Source organism: Monocercomonoides exilis (assembly GCF_001643675.1).
Source record: "Monocercomonoides exilis strain PA203 chromosome Unknown scaffold29-1213020, whole genome shotgun sequence".
NCBI classification, from domain to species: Eukaryota; Preaxostyla; order Oxymonadida; family Polymastigidae; genus Monocercomonoides; species Monocercomonoides exilis.
Window position 1 is genome coordinate 954,862 of NW_027150574.1, and position 19,312 is coordinate 974,173.

The 19,312-nt window shown below is 33.1% G+C and overlaps 3 protein-coding genes across 3 annotated transcripts; all 3 read right to left on the minus strand.

Annotated features, from left to right (window-relative positions):
- Positions 1–4,822: 4,822 nt before the first annotated feature.
- On the minus strand, positions 4,823–5,822 carry MONOS_17759 (putative tigger transposable element-derived protein 6; the record flags this gene model as incomplete). Its single annotated transcript, XM_067870710.1, has 2 exons — positions 4,823–5,481; positions 5,528–5,822. 2 exons carry the CDS (start codon positions 5,820–5,822, stop codon positions 4,823–4,825), a joined length of 954 nt encoding a protein of 317 aa, XP_067725468.1.
- A 3,117-nt stretch (positions 5,823–8,939) lies between these two features.
- On the minus strand, positions 8,940–9,518 carry MONOS_13204 (uncharacterized protein; the record flags this gene model as incomplete). Its single annotated transcript, XM_067865888.1, has 1 exon — positions 8,940–9,518. One exon carries the CDS (start codon positions 9,516–9,518, stop codon positions 8,940–8,942), a length of 579 nt encoding a protein of 192 aa, XP_067725469.1.
- A 6,446-nt stretch (positions 9,519–15,964) lies between these two features.
- Positions 15,965–16,489, minus strand: MONOS_13203 (uncharacterized protein; the record flags this gene model as incomplete). The annotated part of the gene is made up of 1 exon (XM_067865887.1): positions 15,965–16,489. One exon carries the CDS (start codon positions 16,487–16,489, stop codon positions 15,965–15,967), a length of 525 nt encoding a protein of 174 aa, XP_067725470.1.
- Between the last annotated feature and the right edge of the window lie 2,823 nt (positions 16,490–19,312).

A 19,312-nucleotide genomic window follows, 5' to 3' on the forward strand; every position in this document is an offset into this window, starting at 1 on the left:
AATAAGCCACAAATTGAAATAAATGACAATACATGATGGGAACGGAATGATCAACATTTTCTGATCATTTGTGATCTGATTTTCAGATCAATTAATATTTTGTGACTTTTCAAAAAAAAAATACCCAAATAGAGGACCATTCGAAATGTCTATAACCCTTTTGTAGACCTATGCGACACGACTTGCTATTTTTTGTTGCTGTCGGTCACCAAAAAAAAAAAAAAAAAAAAAAAAAAAAATAAAAAAAAAAAAAAAAAGGCAAATTCTGCATATTTGGTCTTTAAACTTTTTTTTTTAAATTGTTTATTTTTATTTTTAAGAATTTCCACTTCTTAATTTTATTTCAAATATTTCGATCATCCGATACATAATAACATTAATTAGTGAGTTTAACATATTTTTCTTTCAAATCCCTTTTTAGTAATGCAAATGCTCGAATGAATAATGTGAAAGCTGATGTTATCATGGTTTTCTTGAGTTCTATATTCAGACCGATTCATTTTGCACAAATAGACCAGCTTTCTATTCATTATAAAAACAGAGTTGTTGTCTCAAACCAATATAATATGGAAAAAATACTGGAGATGAGCATCACAGAAAAGTTTAATTGTTTGTTAAACGATGCTGTATTAGAATTGAAAATAGTTATTTTCTTCTTCTTTTGATTATTATTTTTTGAAGTATTTTTAATTGAACTTGAAGATTGAAATGAGGATGAACAAATGCAGAAAATCAAGAAAATGAATGAAATGATTAATGAAATGAATGGAAAAGAATTAAAATCAGTTTTCACAGAAGAACTGTATTACGACGTGGATAAAATGATGAAGATAGAAATAATATCAATAGAAAATGCAATTTTCCAATTGAAACATATTGGATATTGCAAATTTTTGAAAAAAATGAATAGCATTTTCTTTGATAATTCTTTGCTGTGTGAAAGATTTAAAAAAGATAATGAATGAGGAATATGAAAAGAAAGGACATGAGAAAAATGAAAAGCTATTGATTGATCTTTGCGAAAGCAATCTATTTCTTGTATGTTCCTTATCATCTGAATCACTTTCGATTTGCATTTCTTGCCTTCTAAAAGTTGCCATAAATCAGAAGAAAAACGAGGAAATGCAAAATAAAGTGAAAGTGGCTTTGTTGACAATGTGCAATGTTGAATATTATGAATGAAATTTTCTTTTCTATTTTTTTTAACACTTTGAAATTTCTTTTTCTTTTTTTAAATGAAATGGTGAAAGAATTATTCGTATATAAAATGAAAGAGATATTAGAATATCATCAGGAATATGCAACTTGGCTCTTCCTCCATTTTAATCTGCCTTTGAAGTTTTGATTATCAGATGGGAGTAAAGATAAAGTTTGACATATCCTTTTGTTATAGAGCTGTTTTATGATTATAATTATAATTATTTTATTATTATTATTATTTTTTTTTTGAGAATGACAGTAAAAGAATTGGAAGAACAAGCAAGAAACTTGGATTGGAAGAGAAAAGAATGGGAGGAAAGAGGAAATGAACAAAAGAAGAATAAAATTTTATTTGAATAACAGTGTGTAATAGAAAAGGAGCAGTTTAAGACTTGTTGAGAGCTGCGAATGTTGATGTTGTTTTGGAAAAGATTCATCTGCCAACAATGAACAATGAAACGAAGAATGAAAGCATGTGATTCTTCATTGCAATAACAAGGCAATAGAAATGAAAAATGAATGATGAAAAAGAATAAACGAAAAGAAATACAATCAAAATGGAGTTGCACGAAAAGAAGAACGAAGAAGTGCACGAAGAAATCATATTTGGTTTTCGTGAAATTTTGGAATTTTTATACAAAAAATATTCCAATCTTTATGAATTGCTGTTGACTATTTCTAATAATGTTGTGTCAGAAATTGAATTTTTTAAAATTTTAACTCTCAAAGCATATTTATGTGCTTTTTTTATATTTCAATAATAAAAAACATTCATGTTTTGCTTTTGAAATATCTTTTTTTATTACAATTGCAAAAAAAAAAAGTGAAACTCCTCGATAAAGAAAAGAAAATGAAAAGTGAACTTAAAATATTTTCAAATTTGTTTTTTCTTTTCATTCTGATGTCTTCCTAATAAATATCTTTTATGATAAAAAACTATTTTCTATCATCCTCTCAAGCTGGTTTCATTCTTCTCTCATAGTAATCCTCATTCAACTTTGTTTCATTTCCTTTGATTTTTTTGTTGTTTTCCTGTTGCCTTTTTCTCTGCTTTCTTGGTATCTTTGCATGTTCTTTTTTGGGAAGGCCAGAACGAAAGCGAGAATAATAGTTGTTATTTGAAGATAAAATCGCAACTTCTCAAGAAATATCGTTTGTGAATCATATGCTAAGAGTTAATGAAAAAAAAAAGATGAATGATCGAAGTGAAACAATTAAAAAATATACATTCATATATCATATTTAAATAGCATAATAATAAATTAATGGAATAAAACCTTGCAACAACAAATTCACAAAGCACATGCTGCATTTACAAGTTGTATTCATCACTTGCCAATTTGGATATTTTTTGCTTCAAAAGCAAAATTAGCCTTTACTGTTCATCTTATTGAACGCTTGATTCAAGCCTTCTTCAAAAGAGATGCATCACATGCAAGCAGAAAAATTAAAGTCGAATTCATCAATTTTATCTGAAAAAGTTGAAATTAAAAAATATCATGAATAATTAATGAGATATTCAAAATGAATTACAAGAAAAAGCATAACTGGCTTCTTGTTTCGCATTGAAAAGTTTGTATTTGTGGATATAACAATAAATTACTCAACAAAGTTTGATAGAAGACATTGTACTCATTTCTTTGAAGAAAAAAGGAGATTTCTAAAAAATGAAAAGAATAATTATGGATTATTTTCAATGAAAAATGTTATTAACAACATTTTAAAAACCAAACTAGTTTATAAAATCTTCTGCTTCTTTTTCAAGAAGTTTTGCTTCTCTGACTTGAAGTGACGTCAGTGACAGCAGTGACTTCCAGTGGCAAAAAAGATCAAAGTTAAGTTGATCTCGTCACCAAACCATTTTTCACTAAATTTTTCTTCAATATTTAAAATTTTTTAATCATTTTATTTCAAAAAATGTTTCAATTTAGGTCAATATATATTTTCTCACTTGATTGGAAAATAATCTCTTTCTTTTTTCGCAAAAATATAGAAAAATGAAATTTTATATAAATAAAGGTTCCGATCATAAAAAATTGTCCTGTCTGTCACCTGTGTCACTAAGTGGCAAAATTTGTCACTTGTCGCACAGGTCTACCCTTTTGTTAGAAAATACCAAACGTCATATCAGAAAATACTAACCATTGCTGTTTAATGAAAAAAACAGAAATATATTTCTTGAAATAATGAAATATGCTTTTGTGCTGCTGCTTTTTGATATTTCACGAAATTTTGGAGTGTAAAAATAAGAAAAAATTAAGTTGAGGGTCGAACTTGTAAAAATTATTTTCATTCAGAAAAATATCAAGGTTGCAAAGAAATTATATCTCCAGGAATAAATAGATGTCGTGTGTATTAATGGAATGTTATTTCATTTATATTTAAAAATCTGAAAGTGTTAGCATTCGCATTGTCACAATAACTTAAACTTTTGAATTGCCATATCTATTATTTATCAATGCATGATAGCAAAGACAAATGAAGGGAATTCTGAATTTCAAAACGTTTATTTGTAATTTTTTTGTTCTTATTTGAAATTCATTTTGGATTTATCAGAATAATAATCGATAAGAGAATCGCAGTCTTCAACAAAAATGCACAAATTGCATCTTCGAAGTGTCCTTCATTTTTATTCATTCATGTGACCTGATCATATTTTATCAATTAGGGGAAAATACGGACTTTCAAGCTTTTTATGCACAAAACATGAAAAAATTGTTTCACACATAACTTTGTTTCGCTTTCTCAGATTTCAAAATAAATTTGATTTTCATATCCGTAAACAGGCATCGTTGAAATCAAAGCATCAAGTTTTCAACATTTCACGAATGTCAAAAAACGAACCCAATTTTGTTGTGTTTTTTGATAGAAAAAAAGTCAATGAAAAGTGCATAATTTTTCAATGAAAAAGCCTGAAGTCAAATATTTTGTCCCAATTGTCAAATGTTCAAAGAACCTTTTAAAATGAAAGAAACAATCTTAACCATTCAGCGAATCAGCAAAGGCATTTATTAGTAATTGGTTGTTTGATATTTAGCTTGAAATCTAATATTTCAAAAAGATTTACCTTTTTTTTATTCGAACTTGCTTCGAAAACGAAGAAGAAGGTTCATCATAACAAGTTTGTGAACATTTTCCATTAGAAATTTTTCTTTGAATTACCAACTCTGAATTTGAATACACGATCGTGCAGCAATCAAAGGCTATTTTGGTGATTCTGTGGAAATTGTTAATTATCATGATTCAAACAGTCAGTGAAATAACTTTTTTTCTTTTCAATGATATCTTAGACCTTCTGAGATGCTTAGCAGAAATACAAAGATATTTGAATCTGTTTTTTCTACAAATGTTGAGTGAAATCTGATTTGTTTTCACTTCTATATCATCTTTAGCATCTCTTAGATATGCAAAAGGAAATTATAAATATTCTAATAAGGTTTAAGTGTATCAATATCTTTTTGGAATAACAAATGCTCATGATGTGATTTATAAATGTTTTGTTTCAAAAAGTTATTGGTAAGCTTTTCTGAAATGTTATATAAAAAATATAAAGCAAAAAAGAACAAATTCATATGAAATATCTTTGTTCTTTGAAACAAAAAGATTACAAACTGATTTTCATTCAAACTTTGACTTTCTTTTCTTTTCCTGCATCACCTTTTATTCCAACTGTGTTCTCATGTGAATCACGCTCATCTGTTGTTCTGAACATGTTGAAGTCTGTTAATGAAGGCTGAAACAGATTATAAATTGCAACTTTTTCCAGTAAATCTTCAACTTCGTTAATAACTTTATGACTATCTTTGGGTGGTGAATTGTCTTCAATGAACTCTTTTAACATATTCCACATTTTATTTGCCTCTCCAATTGTTTTGACTTTTCTTTTTCTTCCTTCTTCATCAACTTTCACCTTCAAGGCTATTTCATCTTCGGAAACATTCGACTTTGATATTATTGAATCAACAATCTTTTCTTCGGATAGAATTTCTCTTGTTATTTCGTGATCTTCAGCCGAGCAAAATTCCTCGGCAATTATTTCGAAAAGATCACTGTCTCTGGTTTTCAATTTTTCAAACAGCACATTATTCTCGTTTATTTCATCTTCCTCGATATTCACAATTTCTTTTTCTTTTTCTTTAGCAGGATCCCATTCCGCATGCTTGCAACAATTTTCTATTGTTTCCTTTTTAGCTTTTTTCCAAGCTTTTTCCACCATGTTTAAAACTTCCAGCATTGTAATCTTCGTTGCAACCCCACATTCAACTTTTGCCAGTTTTTTTTCTAAGAAATAGACATTTATAGAAGTGTTTAAAGACTTTGATAATACCTGCGTCCATTGGTTGGATAATGGACGTTTCATTAGGATGCAAATAAAATAATGAAACATGAGACAAATTGACACTATCTACACTATGAGCTGCACAGTTGTCGACAATTAACGCAATTTTCCTATGTGAAATGGACATTTTTTCGTTAAGTCTTTTGACGTAATCATTAAAAATGACTTCATTCATCCGTGACTTTTCTGGATGATAATAAAGGGTTGGTAAGAATTTTCCTTTCAAACATCTTGGCGATTTTGATTTGCCGATCACAAGAGGGCACAGCTTTTCTCCTGTCATACTTGCGGCAAGAAGAACAGAAACCCTATCTTTCGATTGTTTGATTCCAGAAACCGAACAACTGCCTTCGGTAAAAGTTTGTTTCGCTGATTGATTGTAAAATAAACCTTATTCATCTGCGTTGAATATGTTGTTCTCCCCATATTGATTTAAAATTGCATGTAAAGTTATATCTATCCATTTAGCGGCACTGTCCTTGTCTGCAGACAATGACTCTCCAACAATTTTCTTTGAAGTTATATCGTGTCGCATTCTCCATCGTTCTATCCAACTATCCCAGTTGCGTTCTGAAGGATTTTTGTAGTGAAATTGATTGGCGAAATACTGTGTTTTCTCTAAAAGCATTCTTCCATCAATAGCCATTTCAGGGTTTGAAGACCTTATTTGTCGAAACCAAATAATCATCGCTTCGTCTAACTCTGGATATATCGTTGGTCGAATTCGAAATGTGATGTCAGGCTTAATAACAGATGAACTTTGTTTTAATATTGCTTCTTTGTTTTTCAATATTTTTGCAATTGTTGAGAAATCAATATTAAAATCTTTTACAATGATATTTCTTGGTTGAGGAGGGTTCGAACTCAACTTGTTGATGATATCTAATTTTTGAACAAAAGAAAGTTTTGTTCTTTTATTTACACCTGTTGTTTTCATTTAAACTTTTAGAATTTCGAATTTCAATTTGTAGAATATAGTTCAAAAACGTTAGAAATATTTCATGAAAATTAACCATATTGGTCAATATTAATTTCTATCAAACAATTAATTATTAATTAATTCATATTCGTTGGATATTTTAAAAATTAAAAACAAAAAATTTCACCCATATTAAAATAAAATGTGATTATATATTTTTAGCTCTGTGATAATATGCGATGAAAAATGAATGAAAAAAAGGAAAAAATGTTCGTGCATGGAAAAATGTGATTATAAACGAATGTGATAATATGCGATGTGATTATATCCGGTTTTGACTGTAATCACAATTGTTTTGTAAACAAATGTTTCAGCATAAATAAAGATGAAGATGTTTCTTATAGACCTTTTCGTTTTTCAGTGTTATTTTGTTTGATATTCATGAAAATTTTTCGAATCGAAAATTTTGACAACAAAATATGAAATGTCAAAAATTTTTTTAAAAGTTCTTTTTGTTGAATTTTCAAATAGAATTAAAATTACATATTTCGATCAAATTTCTGTTTCCACTCGCCAGATTTCATGAGAATGAATATTATTGCATTATCGAAAATTTGTTTCCATCACTGATTAATTTTGTCTATGTGAACAGAAATTTGATCGAAATATGTTATTTTTATTCTTTTTGAAAATAAAACAAAAGGAACATTTCAAAAATTTTTTGACATATGGCACTTTCTTTTTGAAAAATCAGATCTCTTCCCGTTATAGTTTTTTGTTTCATAAATAATAATGTATCACAAAACAACAACTGACCATTTATCTATTTATCACAAGCGAAACACATTTCTCAATTTTTGTTTTTTTCCGTGAACCTAAATAGCTTTTATCAAATAATTTTTTAAAGGGAAATTGTGATGAAATCGATTTATCAAATATTTATCTATCCAAATAGTATTCAAGATTTTTTTATGTTGAATGTGATTCACATTTATTTAATATATGTCTCATGTTGCGTGTATGTTATGTGTTTGTTTTTTGCACGTTTTAATGAGCAATGTTTCGATTTTCTTCATAAACGAACCACAAGCCAAAGCTGTTCCTTTATTTACGTAAATCAATCAGTTATTTTATTTATGAAAATGTTTGCAATTATATTTATCAATTAATATCTTGAAATCAGTTTTTTTTAATGCATAAAAGATTGAATTGGAACTGGAAGATTCACTGTTCTTGTCTTTATTGTGAGGAGCAAATTGAAAGAAAGAAATGGCAGTTGTTTAACTTTAAGAAAAGGGAATGAGAGCAACCATGTTTCTGTTCTTTGTAACGATTGGAGCACCTCATTTATTTGATGAAAGCAAACTTCATTTTCAATCACTGGATTATCTGAGTCCACTCATCTCATTATCTCATAGCACATATCATGCAAATACAGCCCCACTTCGATTGCTTTTCAAACTCCGACACTTCGTCCAAATAATCAACTGCCACAATCGTTGTCACTTCCTCTGATTGCTCATGTCCAAATGGAAATGGAACAGGCTCACTTCCTCCTTCATCAGCGTTTGAGGATTGTGAAGACAAAAGGAAGGAGTGTTTGAGGTGGAAGGCACCTGAATTGCAGATGAACAAGAAGATGGGGGCAACAAAAGAATCAGTTGTGTTTTCGATTGGGATGATGCTGTGGGAGTGTTTGACGATGCATATTCCGTTTGGTGATTATGAGGCAGAGGTGGCCGGGCAGAAGATAGCGAACAGGAAGAGACCCAGCTCCTCCACAACGAAAGGAAGTTCGATCGTGGATATTATGAATGGATACTTATCGACAGAAGGGAATGTGAGGCTAACTCTTTTGTGCCTGAAGAAAGAGTTTATCCAGTGCTTTCCAATTTGAGAAGCTATTCTGACAGTCCCCGTATCAATTACAACCTGTAAACAACAGAGTATGGCAAACAAAGCAGGCATAGGTCTAAATTGTACCAGTAGCGAATTTGACGTTTTTTAATTATATTTCACTGTAATATTAATAAACGTAATTAATTAACTCTATATTATCGAGAAAATCTATGAAATTTAACTTTGAAAAACAATAATAAAAATTCATGATCGGACCCATAAAATATTTATATATTTTTCCTTTTTAGTTTTATGTACTTATTCGCTCTATATTTTGAATATAAAATTTTGCAATTGTCTTGTTTTTCTGTTTTTGCATGACTTCTACTCAAAAAGAATGGACTAGTTTATGTTTTGTTTTCTTTTTTTTTATATAAACATTCTGTGCATTTTGAAAAGAATGCATAGAATAAAAAATTTTTAATAAAAACCGTTTGAAAAACATTGCAATTTAATTGAGAAAAATTCATACACAAACCTTCATTGTTCTCCGTCTTGCGATGTGGATGTTCCAGTGCAAAATTTTCTTGAATCTGTTTCCAACTCAACCTTGATCCCTCCACCACTGCCACTCACACACATTCAATCGTCAATAGTCACATTCTGAACAGTAAATATCTTTCCAGCCTTCACACTCTTTGCAGCAGCCACACCATCTCCTTCAGTCAACTTCACATTCGTCACCTTCACATTCACCAACATGCTCTCTCCTGATGCTGTGGCTGTCAGATACAGTGCAGATGACGACAATGAAGAAGAAGAAGAAGAAGAGAGATCCGGCTCAGAGAACAATGGTTTTGAGACATTCATATTTATGATCTCCCCATCAACCATCGACAGCTGTGACAGCGGCACCACAAACACTGACGACGACAACACATAGTTTCCTGTTTTGCTCGTGGCGATCACAACATCCTCCAATGAGAGTGACCCACCTCCATCAGACACCACAACCACGCTCGGTGAAGGATTTGCACTTGAGTTGCAATCAACCTTCAAATGACTCATTTCAAGATAACCTGTAGACACACTGAATAGCGCTCCAGTTGATGAAAGGGCTCCTGTTCCAATCGAACTCTTATCTTTGCCTTTCCCAATGACTGAAATCTTCTTTTCTCCAATTGCAATGGTTGTTGCCTCACTTATGTGATCCCCGTCCATTAATGTGATTGCCAAACTAATTTGTATCTCACACATCTCATACGCTTTCTTCACAGTCAGACAAGGAAATGCTTCATTTGCTCCACATAGCTCTAAATTGTCATTCCCATTCACTGACACATAAATCAATTTGTCTTTCAGCCAATTCTTCTTTTCTGTGTGCTGACATGACAAAAAACCTGTATTTGCATAATTATATCCTAAGCACACTCTCTTGTCATCTGTGTTTGTGGTGTAACATTCAAAGAATGGATTGTAAGACGAAAATAGGTTGTTAGCATCTTGAAAATACACATCATTTCCAAATGGAATGGAAGTGGTTGTACATTTGCATTCATGAAAGAATAAAAAATAGCAATAAACGCTGTAGCTTGGAGTTGTTTGTTGAGAGGTGTAAAAGTACAGTCCTCGGCCATGCGATACTGTTGAACATGAAATGAACGGTATGCTCCTCATTTTCAATGTGACTGGAATATTTGAGCAATTCATTCCTCCTCCATAATTTCTTGCTAGTGAGAAAGAAGAAAATGAGCATTCAAACACACAAGCACTCTCCCCTTTCCCACTTTCTGCTCCGATACATCCAGAACTAGAAACCTGAAAAGAATAAAGATAAAGCCCTCCTCCTATTCTATCTGCTTTGTATTTTAAAAATTCTCAACCACTGATCCTGACACACTCCTGAACCGGATAAACCATAATCTCTCCTCCTTCATCTTTTTCGGCAACACATCCATTGCACGAATTATTCTCAGCCTTGACTGAACTTATCGAATAGAAAAAAATTCCTCCACCATCACAATGCGCATGGCAATCATTGAACGAACAAAATTTCACCGAAAGTGTTCCCGAACCAGGCTATGCATGTAAATCGCTGCTCCATTTGTTATTCCATCTGAAACTGAATAATTTGTAAAATTTGTTTTTGATCCATTCCTCTAATCCCAAAATAAAGAATTCAATTCAAAGGATGTTTCGCTTCAGACAAAAATTCTTTATCATCAAGCAAGAATCATATTTCGAATAGATTTTGATTACGAAAAATATTACACATATCAATTTAAATAAATAATAGATATACAAAGAATTATATTTTTCACAATCATTATCTTTGCTGATAACAACCAAATTTCTCCATTTCACCCCAAAAACAAAAAAGGAAAAATATATTAATATTTTATGGGTCCGATCATGAATTTTTATTATTGTTTTTCAAAGTTAAATTTCATAGATTTTCTCGATAATATAGAGTTAATTAATTACGTTTATTAATATTACAGTGAAATATAATTAAAAAACGTCAAATTCGCTACTGGTACAATTTAGACCTATGCCACAAAGCATTGCTATAAATCCTTCGGATGGAACATGAAGTTTGTTTTCTTATATGTGATCAAAAAATTTGTGATAATAATTTTTTGTTCTAAAAGCAACTTTAATGCATTCTTCGATACAGCCCAGAGTTTCACATTCACTTTTTGTTTTAGCTCATCATCACATTTTTTCTTTTTTCAAATATCACAATTTTTTATTTTCGCATGTTGTATTTCACATTATTTCTTCTGTTATCCGTCAGAATTCTGATTATCATTTTGAGGTGTTTCTTGTTTTTGTATTTTCATGTTTGAAATTCTCTTTGCCTAATGTCAAAAAAAATATAGCTCTTGTTGTTTTAGCAAATAAAAAATATGCAGTAAAAAAACGTTCTTGTTAATTAAAAACAAAAAAACGAATGTTAAATAACTAATAATAAGTTGAGTTCCTGATTAATTTATTGACTTAATCATCATTCTCAAAAAGCTGATCCTTTTTTAATTTCCTCTTCCTTAACTGTTACCGCTTCTGCAAAAACCGCCAATCGATCTCCCTCCTCAGGATCCATTTCAAAAATATGAACTTCTTCCTCCACTAATTCCTTAACCTCCATAACAACTTCCACTTCCGAAGCCCCCTCTTCTGTCCACTCCTCCCTTTGGTTTTACAAAATCATTCACCATATATATGCCTTTTCCCAAGTTCGTGGCAAAGTCATTTTCTCTGACACACAGCTTTGACTGCTCTGTGACAGTCGTAAGAAATATGCAGCTGCAATTGTCAAACGTTCGGATAAATGCTACTGTGTTTTCAGAGGAAGTATTAAAAACAGCTGATAGAAGACCAGAACAAAAACTCATGCGCTGCTCCAAATCATCAATTTCCGATAAGATCAATTATTGAAGTTAAAACAAACATATTGTTAGATTAATCCTTGAAAGGCTTCTTTTGTCTGAGTGCTGACGCAGCAGCATCTGTCGAGGAGAAGCACTGTCTCACAGAAGGCATGCGCTCTTTCAAATCAAAAAAATTAATCGTTAGACCAGTTGCATTTGTAATAAGAAATTATTTTTGAATTGGTTTCGATCTCTTGTTATTTGTGCAACGCAAAGAAATAGCACTGTCAGCATATATGGTCGCTCTTTTTTTGTCATTAACAATTTCATTTTTCTTCTCACTGCATTTTGTTTAATCCTTTTCATCTTTCCAATTCTTATTCTTTTTCTCTTTTATTATCATTCTTCTATTTTCTTCAGTTTTTCATCTTCACTCAACTTCTCACCTTCATTCAACACAGTTCACACATCCTTCATCACCTCCTCCTAGTTTATCACCAGCAACATCGCAACAGATTTCAAGAACGACATCAGAGAACCTGATCCAGACACAATCAGCTTTGCCCCATCTCTTCCCGTTGCCCTTATCATTTGCGTTACCGATGGCTCCGAAATGCACTCGAAAATAATAGTACTCCACCTTAACCATCACCAGGTGGTATTGATCTGTCTGGTTGAAAGCATAATGCATGCGCCTCCTTGTCCACACCGCCCTGTTCTTTTCGAGAGAAACTTACTGGTCTCAGTATCTGTTGATACCTGCTACACAATAATCAGATCTTCTTTCTGAATATCAATTCGTCGCGCTGCCACATCATATGCAATCAGCACCACAATGTTGTCCATCGGAAATGTCTGCATCGTCTGTTCTCTCTATGTCTGTGCGATGCAACAATGCAATGACTGGCTTCAAAAAGAATTTAACTCTTTGAACACGTGAAGCTCGTTTGATAAAGATTTCTATCAAGAAAAGATGAAGAACTGACTGTAAATTTTCTCAAAACTGTCCGATCTTCTCATTTCATTCATCTCTATTTTGATGCAAATGAGGCATTGTGAAAAAGAGGGATCGCCAGTAAAAAAATACTAATGAACACAAGTCCTAGAGATTCACACAGATCAAATTGAGCTTCTAGTGAAGAATGTGTTTGCACAGACGGTTAACGGACATCGGTAATGAGTTCGAGAATGGATGGATTTCCTTGGAAAAACACACAATGGAGAGGTTAATGGATATGGAAGTTGGGATTGAAGAATAAAGAGAGGAAGGGAAAAAGAACGTCTGAACGGAATTGGTGTTAGCGTTAATGAGTGCTCATAGAAAGGTGTTGATTGTCACTTTTTTTATTATTGTATGAATGTTCTGCCATGTTCGCTTATTCTGAATCTTTCCTAATTATTTCTTTATACAGTATCCGAATGAATCCAAATTTTGGAATTCCACAACATTGTTCACATCATTAGCGAATCCAACAAACTGTGTCCCACCAATTACTTCTACAACAATATTTTATTTATTTCCTTTTTTCGCTTTTTTCTTCTTCCGCAAAAGAACGCTTTTAACTCGAGCTGCTCTCACTTGGGACCTTCCACAAATAGACGTTTCTTTGTACAATCAGCTCGATTAGAAGGCAGGGCTTTGCAACAACCACATCAGTTCTGCTGGATATCATTAACGACTGCTTCATGATCGACGTCCCAATCCACACCTCCACGTCCGACAGCGCAACTTGTTTGGGGTTTCTAGAACGCTCATGTGAAAGCGAATGGATCAGAGGACGCTACGTATTGCGGCTCTTCCTGAAAAAACATCATTGATCCTGTGGAAGGCCAGGAGTTGAAAACGATTGAACTGGAATGGGCAAAAAAGAAATAAGAAAATAAAGCCTTAATACTTTTTTGTTGACATATAAGAATTGCGCTTTTTGAAAATACAAACTCAAAAATGAATTCAAATTTGGATCTGATTTGAACTTCGAATTCTCTGGTTGGTATAAGAAGATGTGCATAAGGAACTTTTCATCAAGATGTCCTTCGCAATATATTCTCTTCTTTTCAGTCTTTGTTGTTCAACAATTTCTGTTTGAGAACAACAATAATTCATTCAAAAAGAAGAAAGAAAATTTTAACAAATAAAAAAAAACACGAAAATGAATTTGTAACAACAACAAACGAAGAGATGTCAGAGTATTCCGTTTATATTCATTTCACTAGCTTCGAGAAATAGGTAATTTTTTTCAATCTGGCAAACATCTGACTTTGTGTTGAGGGAAGTGAATCGCAATGAGATTAATTCGAATTTTGTTCATTTTAAATTCTATTTGCAAATGAAAACTTCATTATTGTACGAAAGGAGTGCTTTTCTTGCATTGTTTCTTTAAAAAGAAAAGAATTTCAATTGATCTCTGATAAATTATAAAACAAAAAGGTAAATATTTATCAAAAGTCACAAATCTTTATTATTCCTGAATATCTGGACAACTTTCCGAAATAAAGAGCGATTAACGTTTTAAAACTTATATGTCAAATATTATTTTTGAAAAATCAGAGATCTTCCAACAATTGTTTTCATTCAAATTTTTAATAATATATTATTCTTCGACCAAGGTTCATTACTGGGCAAACGATATAAATAACACGATTCTCACATTTTGATTTTTTTTTTGAAAAAACCAGAATAAGATTTTTCATTATAAATGCGAAAGGGAAATGTTTTGAGAACTTTACACACTTTCTTCTATCCATGATGCAACAGCGGTTTGTTTTGACTATTTTTCATGTATATTCGGAACACATATTTTTGGTTGCAATTTAATTCCTAATTAGATAAGGAGGTGAAACAATGTGAATTGCAATCTATTTTTTATAAAATGTTGAATTAATCAAAATCATTCGTGTTATTTTCTTAAACAATCATCAGTTTCATGCATGCTGTGGAAAAATTTTTATTTTCTTGACTGATTATTGTTCAAAATATTTATTTACGAATTGTTTATAAATATTCATTATCGCTCGGTTTCTTCAAGATTTGTAACAAACATACAAAAGAAAATAGATCATGAAGATTATTTGATACAGAGCAAACGAGCCATTGAATACGTTGCTACATGAAAAAAAAGAAAAAAGAGATGGCAATTGGCTCTATGATGGAAAAGCAGTGAATCCAGATGCTAAGGAAGAAATGTGATTCATTTTTCAAAGTGTGTCTTTCACATCAGAGTTGATGAAGATAGATAGCTTTTATGTTTCACAACTTTCGACAAAATGATTTTTTTATTGCACAGAATAACCAAGCTGGTCGCACGTCGTGATTAGCTGAAAAGCCTCAACATACTTTTCCATCTACGGATTACGGCTTCTTCGCTGAATCTCTATCTGCACGTGCACCGGCTCTGCCCCACAAAAGAGAAGTTTCAAAAACAGCTTTTCTCAATCAGCGTTCTTCAGAAAAACATGATACGAAGGGTTATTTTCACATGCATCTTCAAACTGATCGTCAACATCTTGCTCGATTTTGAAGAATGTGTAGATACCAACCTATAAGCGTGAATCAAGTAATGGAAGAAAAGTGAGTTACGAAAGGGAGGTTTCTGGTTAAAGATAGAGCGTGCCCAGAAACTGAATAAGTCCATCATTGCAGCTTCGGTGGAGACATCATTGTCTGCCCTAATCGGTAATTAAGAACGGTCATTCGCTTTCTTCTTCTCCTTCTCCTTCTTCTTCTCCTCCTCCTTCTCCTTCTCCTTCTCCTTCTCCTTCTCCTTCTCCTTCTCCTTCTCCTTCTCCTTCTTCTTCAATATCATACAGTTTGATGATCATTTAATACATCTTTCTATTTTTATTGAAGCTTCAACTCCAAATGATATTTCAATAACTTATTCCTCTTCGTTTATCTATCAAAAAAAAAATTATGATCATCCTATCAGAAAAATATTTTTCCTGCTATCATTCCACAACTCAGTCAAAGACAGATTTTCTCAAAGAAGCATATGCTGTGTGTCAAATTGACAGATGAAAGGCACAGACACTAAAAATAAAGAAGAAAAAGAAGAAGACGAAGAAGAAGACGATGATGAAGATGATGATGAATTCAAACATGTTAATGCATTTGAACTCAATTCAGCATTCCCATCAAAACGCGTGTTTTGTCTGCACATCACTCCACTTTCAATCACAGCTCACGGAAACATCAGCGTCTCTGTCTTCGAAATCAGCTCCTAACACTCCTCTCTCCCGCCTTCCAGCAGAACAACTACATTATTCCTCTTTAGACAGCATATGAGGTGTTGAACAGAATCACTTCACAAACTGAATCGGTTGGTTAAAAAGCTTTCGACTGCTGCCTTTCGGTTCTTTAGGAGAAATGGATCTTGCAGAAGAAGAACAGAATAGAAAGTGGTTCCTGTTGAAGGCGGAAGAGGCTGTATATTCTTTCTCTCCTTCAATTCTCGGACTATCGTCTTTTCTAAGCCTTTCTCGCTCTTTTTCTCTTTCTTCTCTCCTCCTCTTCCTCTCTCTCTCCTTCTCGTCCTCCGCCTCTGCATCAATTTCCTTCTCTTTCCCGTCGCCTTCCTCCGCTTTCCTATTCATTTCTTCCTCCTCCCTCTTATTTCTCTGCTCCTCCAATCTGCTGCTCCTCCTCACATCCCTCAGCTCCTGCACCTTCTGCTGCCTCTTCCTCTCTCTGTCTGCCCTCTCCTCTTCCAAGCTGATGGCAATGGCTGCTGCTAAACAAAGATCAGCAGTCGGATCTATGCCCATCGCAATAAAAATGGCATCTGACTCAGAAGCATCATCAGCTCCAAACTCAGAAATAAGCATCGCATTCAGAAGAGACTCAAATTCTTCGTTTTCTTTCTCAGCGAAGATCGCTTCTTCTTCTTCTTCTTCTTCTTGATTCACTTCCTCCTTTCATTCTTCTTCCACTTCACTTGATCCATCCACCATTCTCCTCCTTCATCAGCTGCTTCTTTTCCGTTTCAATGGGAAAGTGCAACAGCAGCTTAGCTGTAGTGAGTCGATGCAGAACGCAGTACTCACACCGAGCGGTTACATTCTGTTACAGCAGTATTTACACAAAGGGAGCACACAGCAGAATACGACGTGCAATGAGAGTGGAAGAAGCAGATAGCAGAAGAAGAACAATGAGAATGAGAATGGAAATGGGGATTGGAATGAAAGGGAACATAAGCATAGACATAGACAGAATGATCAGGAGATGATAGGTCAGATGGAGGATGAGGGAGAAGATGAGAGAGAAGATGGGAAGCATGAGAGTGAAAATAATAGCAATGAAAAAATGAAAATTGCAGAAAACATCAATGGAAATGTTGAGAAAGACAATCAAAATGCAGATGAATCTGAAGCGAACAGTTTAGAAGAAAAAAATGAGCAGGATTTGACGAAAAGAGAGCTGCATTCGTTGGATTATGATTCAAGAGAGGCTTGAGACATTTTGTTGACCATCATCAAACAAGATGAGCAGAAAGATGAAATGACAAAAAAAAAAAAAAGAAATGGAGAAGAAGATGAAGAGATAGAGTCGAAAGCATTTGAATGGCAAGAAACGGAAGACCATCAGCTGAACATGTGGGTGCATCACTTTGATATCGATGACTTCAGCGGGAACAGCCTCAAATTCGACCAAAGGAGAGGGAGGAGAAGATGGTAGAGAATAAAATACGACAAATCAATGGAAGAAAGCAACAAAGAATTAGCAGCTGATCATTCACACAAGAAAATTTCATCGCAAAAACCAGCTCAGAAAAGCAAAAAGCCGCTTTATGCGATACATTTGAGCGTGCGCGTTAGAGGGAAGTAAACTAGCTCATCTTTTGTGTGGATGAGCAGCTGTCAATAAGAGCAGTGCTGAAGAAGCTGGAAGTGTGTGTGAATGAACAGCCCTCGAGACTCTTCTTCAGGACAGTCGATCAACAGAACGTGTCGAAGCGCCACTCATTCCCAGCAAACCTGGAGGAGCTCATTGGAATGCTCATTGTCCCATAATATGCAGTGGAACAACGCTTATGCTCTTCCTTCTCTTCCTCTTCTTCACATTCTCCCTCTTCTCCTTTTCATTTCTTCATTCGTTTCAATTTTTTCTTTCCCATCACTTTTTCCTCCTGAATCACCCCTTCATCAGCATCTTCCTCTTCTTCAATGGATATAACTTCTTTTGTTGCATTGTCGTTGAATTGTTTTTGGTCAGTTAAAACTTTGCGGCGAATTGGCTCGATGTCAGAATCTTCAGTCTCATCGTAATTTTCGTTATCATCAATATTTTCTGTTGAAAGCCGATTTGGAAAAATAATTCTTCCTTCTTCATTCTCTTTATCAATAACTTTCAACTTCTCTAATCTCCTTTTATATAAAGAAATTGTTGAGGACCCTGTTGAAACATCTTCTTCGCAAATGAATTGACGGCTTGTTGATTGTTTTTTGTTCAAACGAAAAACGCTTTCAAATGAGATCTGTCTCCATCTACTAACGGGAGAATTGAAAAAAGGAGTCACTTCAATTTGTGTTTTGGTGGATCTCCAACACAAATATGTTTTTATGTCCTTCACACCAAGCTTCAAGCTTGTCTTTTGCTTGATTCGGGGAGAGTAATCTATTAAGAATCTCTCCAATCTTTCATCCTCCTTTCTTTCAATTTTTGGGGATGCTTTTTGAAAGAAAGTTATCAAATCTTTGAGGGTGGAGATGTCCTTGCGAGATCTTTGAGCGATTCTCGCAAGGACTCCAAATTCCCCATCAACCTCGCTTTTCCCGTGACCTTCTCCGAAAAAGGAAAGCGAGGTTGTTTCAAATGTTTCATGAATGGAGGAAGACGGATGAAACAAAAAAAGAGAAAGCAGCCGTTTCTGAAGTGTGGACAGCAGTCTGTCCACACTTTCAGATGAGAATGAATGTTAATTGATGATTGCAAATTTTGAAGAGCTATCTTCAAACAATCGGTTGCAAATCTGCAATCTTTGGACAGAATTTCGGAAAGGAAGTGGAAGCAAGTCTTCGATTTTCCATTCTTCTTGAAATGATGAATAATTACGCAGAGGTGTGATATTTCTTTTTTAAAATAATAATCTCTGCTTTCTTGAGTTTGTTTCACAGGCAAAGTCCAATTTTGTTTAAAATCTAATAAAGCCAAAAACTCATTCTCTTGGAGATTCGCTACTTCTTCATTAAACTTCTTTCGCTGAAATTTTTGAATTGTGCAATGAATATTAAGTGTTTCTATTTCTTGTAATTCTGATTTTGTTAAGATTTTTGTTTTTTCTTTTTTTTTTCAAAAATTCTTTTCTAACGCAAAGATTACACATACCGGTTCTTCTTTTTGCCTTTTCAATGTTAACTGCCAATCTGTAAAACAAAGATTTACAAAGTTTGACATTAATTTCATATTTCATTCTTCTTAATAATTCATCTTTTGAACCAAAGAATATCCTCTTTTCTCCTTTAAACCATTCACTGCGATTATCATCAATATTCTTGAAGGAATTGTTTGTCCACATTTCTTTTTCATATAATTTTCTATTTTCTTGAACAACTTTTTCACTTAATTTAAAATCAAATTAAATGAATGAGTCAGGAAATAAAAAAAGTATATTAATTAATGTTTTAGTATTTTAGAAAACAAACTTATCT